The sequence below is a fragment of the Spea bombifrons genome, chromosome 2, assembly GCF_027358695.1.
Source record: "Spea bombifrons isolate aSpeBom1 chromosome 2, aSpeBom1.2.pri, whole genome shotgun sequence".
Lineage (NCBI taxonomy): Eukaryota > Metazoa > Chordata > Amphibia > Anura > Pelobatidae > Spea > Spea bombifrons.
In genome coordinates this window covers 22,544,001-22,550,000 of record NC_071088.1, presented here as the reverse complement: position 1 = coordinate 22,550,000, position 6,000 = coordinate 22,544,001, and the positions used below count along the sequence as shown (strand labels likewise).

General features: G+C 42.6%; 1 protein-coding gene across 1 annotated transcript in view; it reads left to right on the top strand.

Annotated features, from left to right (window-relative positions):
• Nucleotides 1–6,000, top strand: part of LOC128473609 (apoptosis-inducing factor 3-like) — a 31,279-nt gene that overhangs the window by 932 nt on the left and 24,347 nt on the right. The window contains exons 2-5 of the mRNA XM_053455859.1: nucleotides 700–728; nucleotides 1,470–1,549; nucleotides 3,441–3,550; nucleotides 3,784–3,893. Of these exons, the coding sequence (XP_053311834.1) occupies nucleotides 1,491–1,549; nucleotides 3,441–3,550; nucleotides 3,784–3,893 (279 nt within the window). The 5' untranslated portion in view covers nucleotides 700–728; nucleotides 1,470–1,490. The remainder of the gene's footprint in view (nucleotides 1–699; nucleotides 729–1,469; nucleotides 1,550–3,440; nucleotides 3,551–3,783; nucleotides 3,894–6,000) is intronic.

Below are 6,000 nucleotides of genomic sequence, written 5' to 3'. Positions count from 1 at the left end.
ATGCACCGTATGGGCTTTAATTTTCATGGTGCCAAGGCGCCATCGTTGGAGTTTTGAGTATGCTTCTGTTTTCTTAAAAGGGGCTCCAATGCAAAAAGTACCTTACTACACAATAGAAGGCTGATGAACAATTCTGTTCCCTAAGGCACGTACTCAAAAAGGACCCAAGATCTCAATAATTACTTAATTCGAACATACCTTTTAGAGTTGGTGAAATGATTCTGTATGAATTGCTTTGGCCGTTTTCCAAATTGGACTTGCACTAATTGTCATTATTGAACCCATAGGGATCGTAACGCTAGAGAAATGTTCCAGAATCCGTCTGTGCGGGGACTTAATTATTTTTAAAAATGTAAACATTAAACCATGGCCGTTCCTTTAAGACATTCTTGATTCCAGCCAACTAACTGTGTTAGAGCTGACCACAAAATCCTACTCCTTACAACGCTTTTTGTGTGTACCTAAACGCAGGAGTAAATCTTGCCATTAATTAGCTGATAAGTAGTACTAAAGGTATTTGGGGGTCTGGTTTGGCAGCCTGGCTTTTCAATCCTTAATTAAGACCCGTCAAGGATACAGATCTCAGAGAAGTTCTTCTACGGGTTGTTGCCTATGTTCATGAATCATAGAAACCAGGCTTTGAGACAGGGGTTGGGAAATCGCCACCTTTCCTGCTGATTACACTGTTTAATTTTTCAGGTGGGAAGAAGACAGAAGTCTTTGTATAGGTCAGTGCTTTGTGAAAAGACTAAGGGAAAGGTGAGAAGCCTTCACTAATGGAGATATAGCAGCTGCGGCCAGGGCGTACTCCCAGTGCAGTTAATCTGATAGCATATTACAAAAGGTCATGTATAGTTTCAGTATTAAGAGACCCGACCCAATAAGACATTTTAGCATCTAATCAATGGTGTACTGAACACTGCTGGTCAAGACAGCATTGGTTTGGCTTGCATGCGTCTTCAGTGGTCGAGTCTGGGGTCTCGGTCATCCACAGCTCTGTGCTGCTTCCCCAGATATCTAGACTGCCTCTAATATTGAATAAATGTATATATTGTGTGTGTGTGTGTCCACCAAAGGGAAACATTACAAACAGAAGAACCAGGAGGTCCACAGAGACTCTGCACATTCACACTAATATCAGGTACTGGAGAAGCAATCAGGTTGTCTTCCTTTTATTGATGTTCCGGTAATATTGTTCAATTCCATACGCAGAGGCATCGGTCTTATAGCAGGCAGCACTGCAGGTATGGGCGTTCACAGAAATGTTTCCAGAGGGGAGGAAAAAGTATTGGCTCTATCCTAGGGTTGGGTTATAGGCTAGAACTACTGGTGGTCGGATAACCTTTGCAAGAAGACATTTGATAGGAAATGGACAGTGGATGGTTCTTGCTTGTATATCACTGATCTTTATACACATCTTATAAGGGCTGGCCTAAGGGTTTCATATTTTTTTTTTTTTTTCTGTACAGTTCCTGACCAAGAAACACAGAATGGAGGAGGGGATATTCACTTATGAGTTGTGCAAAGAATCGGATATGAAAGATGGCGAGTAAGTACTGTATTAAATGGCCATCTGCAGACTTATTGCTGCGTGGAGATGAAGCCGTAACTAACGTGAGAAAATCTTTGTCTCCCCACTGCCATTCCATAATTCGGCCATTTTTTTTTATGGTTTGCATCCGTTGCATTTGGCATCCACATTCATCACCAAGGATCAGTGAGCCTGAGTGTATGTGTGTGTGTATATATATGTATGTGTGTATATATATATATATATATATATATATATATATATATATATATATATATATATATATATATATATACATACATATATATATATACATACATATATATATATATATATACATACATATATATATATATATATATATATATATATATATATACATACATATATATATATACATACATATATATATACATACATATACCGTATTGGCTCGGATATAGGCCGCCCCCGTATATAGGCCGCACCCTAAAAGTTTGGTGTTTTTTTCTTTAAAAAAGTGCTGCCACTCTGTCCCCCCCCGAGATATGCTGCCACTGCCCCCCCCCCGAGATATGCTGCCACTGTCCCCCCCCCGAGATATGCTGCCACTGTCTCCCCCCCAAGATACGCTACCACTGTCCTCCTCCTCCTCCCCCCGACTTACCGGCGCAGACTCCCGGGTGTCTTGCGGGGCCGGCGGGGGGCATCTACGCAATACGCGTATACAACCGGAAGTTGTATACGCGTATTGCGTAGATGTCCCCCACCGGCCCCGCAAGACACCCGGGAGTCTGCTCCGGTAAGTCTTGGGGGCAGAGGTAAAACGCATCGTGCGGACGGTCACCGGCTGTGGCGATGCGGGTAAACAACCCGGAGGCTGTTTACCCGCAACGCCGCAGCCGGTGACCGTCCGGATGATGCGCTTAGACAACCTCCCGTGCCGGCACCCCCCGTGGAAAGTACTGGCAGGGGAGGCTGTCTGAGCGTATCAGAGAGCAGGATGTCGGTCCCCTGCACCGCTGCGGGGGATCTGTATCCTAACCCCGCTGCCTGCCCGGCGCCCGGGACTGCATGTCCCGGGCGTCGGACGCTAGACCCCGAATATAGGCCTATGTATATTCGGCCAATACGATATATATATATATATATATATATATATATATATATATATATATATATATATAATCTCTCCTCAGGCAGTAAACCAGAAATCAACCTTATGCTGATGAGTTCCATTAAGGATAAAACAGCTGTCCATGAGTGGCTTCTGGACCGGTCCCGGTCTTTGTTTAAAGGCTGTGTAGTACAGCGGGCATTTGCTTCAAAGTGGATATAGAGGCAAAATGATGATCATCTGTGAACCTTATTTGCATATGACTATACAGAATTCATGCATTGGCGGTTGCATATATTGTGAAGTTTCGGGGCCTAAGCTTAAGCCTCAGGGTTTTTAATACATCTTTAGATTCTTAGGTTACATAATATAGAAAAGGCTGTTTGGTCAGTCTGCTTTTAGCGTTTAGCAGATAACTTTGGTATGGAAACTTCATTTACCTTTCAAAGATTATGGACTTTTGTGAAAATCAAAAAAAAAAAAAATTAAAAAAAATCCAATGATTCAAAAATATATTATTATTTTTATTGTTTTATATCGCACCATCTTTAAAGAGTAGTTGCATTTTAAATTTTATACAGTATTTCCATGTGTTTTGCAATTCTTATACATACATACATACATACATACATGTATGTATCTGGTGTTTAGCTATCTGCTGTAGCAAAGAATAAAAAAAGCTTCAGTTATTTTTAAAAGTTCAGAGACTCGTCAAAAACAAATAAAATATTTGGTTATTTAAGTGTTTATATATAATGCTCAAAGGCATGACTGTGTATTCACGGAAATCTCTACTCTCGTCTTTGCTTGCAGGATGCGGGAGTTTGAGGTTCACGGATACCCTGTTCTCGTAGTTAGGAGTAATGGAGCTTTCAGTGCTGTGGGCAGCAAGTGTTCTCATTATGGAGCACCACTAAGCAAAGGTATTTTACCCATCAGCTTTTGGTAAATAAAGTACTTTATGTCAACAAAATATTTTACAACGCTGGTCAACGTTCTCCTTTCTGTTTGATGGACAGTACTCCTTTCTAACTACAGCACCTCTTCTAAATACAGTGCCAAAGTAAAGTTGTAAATAGTCATTTATTGGTGGCCCAGGACAAGCAGATACAATGAAATGCGAGTGCTGGTACTATTCTGTTGTGGGCTATTGCAGGTGTCCTGGAGGGTGATCGAGTTCGATGCCCTTGGCATGGTGCCTGCTTCAATATCAAGACAGGAGACATTGAAGAATATCCCGGACTTGATAGTCTACCCTGTTTCAAGGTAACAGTCTATTTCGTCGCCAAAGCCAACCCATGCCACATAATATATAATAATGAAATACTCGTTAATTACGCGAGGCAGTATTGTGTTCTGCATGAAGAACGGTGCACGTATCATTTCTTTTAATTATGGCGTATTCTACTGATGAGCTCAAGATAGAACAGTTTACGTGTGAGTCTGCACCTGAAGCACAGCCCAAGGGAGATTTATGCTAAAGACAGATGAGGATTACAGTTAATACGCTTAGTTTAGCATCTTGTCTCCCATAATTGGCTGCTTGAAATTATGTTTCCAATAAATAAATATACAAAATAGAGGAGCGCACAACCCAAAACATATAACAGGCCTACGCATTCAGATCCATGGGTTGCTGCTAGACTAGTAATGAGCAAGTACACAAAACAAGAATTCAGTGCATACCCAGTGAACACCCTTCTAAAAACACATATCTAAGGCATAAATGGGATGGGAAGCCCTGTACCCCGACTGGGTACTCCTGCCAAACGTTGCTTCCTCCTGCCGGGGCACCAAGAATTAACCCCTTCAGCTCCAGACAGAACCAGCGTTGTAGAGAGAAGGGGGGACGTCGCTGCACCAGAGCCGTGCTGGCACTTTGGGAAGCGGAAGCTTAGCTACACAGCGTGGCTATTGTCCTGAAAAGGGAAATAAAGGATCATAGCAGCCCACCCCAAGCATCAGACAGGACTCAGTTTATTTGGAAACACAGGGGTATTTAAACAGTACAAGGGGGTAATTTACATACAATAGACACAGCAAGCCACACAAAGTTCTCCATCAGGTCCTCCTTTGCACACGGGTCAGTATTTGCACTCAGCCCAGTAGGGGGTCGCTATTGTAGTCTGTGGGGAGGATGGTAAACACGAGAGGTTCCCTGACTTCTGGCTGAAACCTGCTGGATATCAGATCCAGGTACATATACTGGCCATGGAGGTCTCTGTCCTGTAAGTCCTGACCTGATGGAGAGTACCACCACCACCCATAAACCCCTTCCCAAAATGCAGGTGCCACAAATCTGTGTCCGAGCTCCAGTCTTTAAAGTCTCTTGTACTTGGGGAAACCTGGCACTCCACACCAGGGCCCATAGTCTGTAGGAATGAGGCTGGCACTCGGTCCCCTCGAGGAGCCCATGGCACAGAGGCTTCTGTGACCATAAATATTGGAGATTCCGTCACACGATATGGCCATATATTGCCCAGCCAGTCGCTATAGCAAAGTACTTTCACATAGTGGCAGGCTGAGCAACATATGGCCATATAGTGTGACACAGTGTTCACCGAGCCAGCGGCAGAGCTGACTGATGGTAATTGTATTGCGAGATATGTTTAGCTGAACACATACCCTACATAGAACATAGCTGAGAGGCAGGGGAAGAATCGCCCCATGCATTTGCTAAAAGAACACCACGGAAACGGACCTGCTCAGTTATTATATACATCGAGGTGCATATAAAAGCTGGAGTGTCCCTTTAAAACTGGCAGAAATAGATCATTATGTTTTATTTGGGGGAAATTTCACTGGAATATCATTACATTACATTTATTTATAAAGCGCCGACAGATTCCACAGCGCTGTTACTGTCAGTAGAACAATTTAGAATCGCACACAATAACAAACTGGTGCAAAGCAGAAGAGGGACCTGCTCTTGCGAGCTTACAATCTAGTCGGTGGTTGAAGGGGAAGTGAGACGATAGGAGAGGACGGCTTGGATATCCACCTTGTTTATGATTTACAATTCCAAAATAATGCCCCAGCGGGGACAAGGGTAAGTTACAACTACAAATAAACCAATCACAGGTCTGGGCTAAAGACCTCTGATGAAGCTCTGAGGAGCGAAACATGTCAGGGGGGCTACTTGTCTGAGTTTTTAATTAGCCTCTGTCACTGGTCATAATTGAATTATTTCTGTTGTTAGGACTGCAGCCATCAACAGTATGTACAACCTAATATTAGTGTTACACAGCTTATGTTACTGTGACGTATACCTTTTATAGTAGGACTGGTGACACTGGTGTTTTTAAAAATCTTTTTTTTTGGTTATACCTTTTAATAAACATATTAATAAAAGTCATGTTTTAGGGTGGGGTTA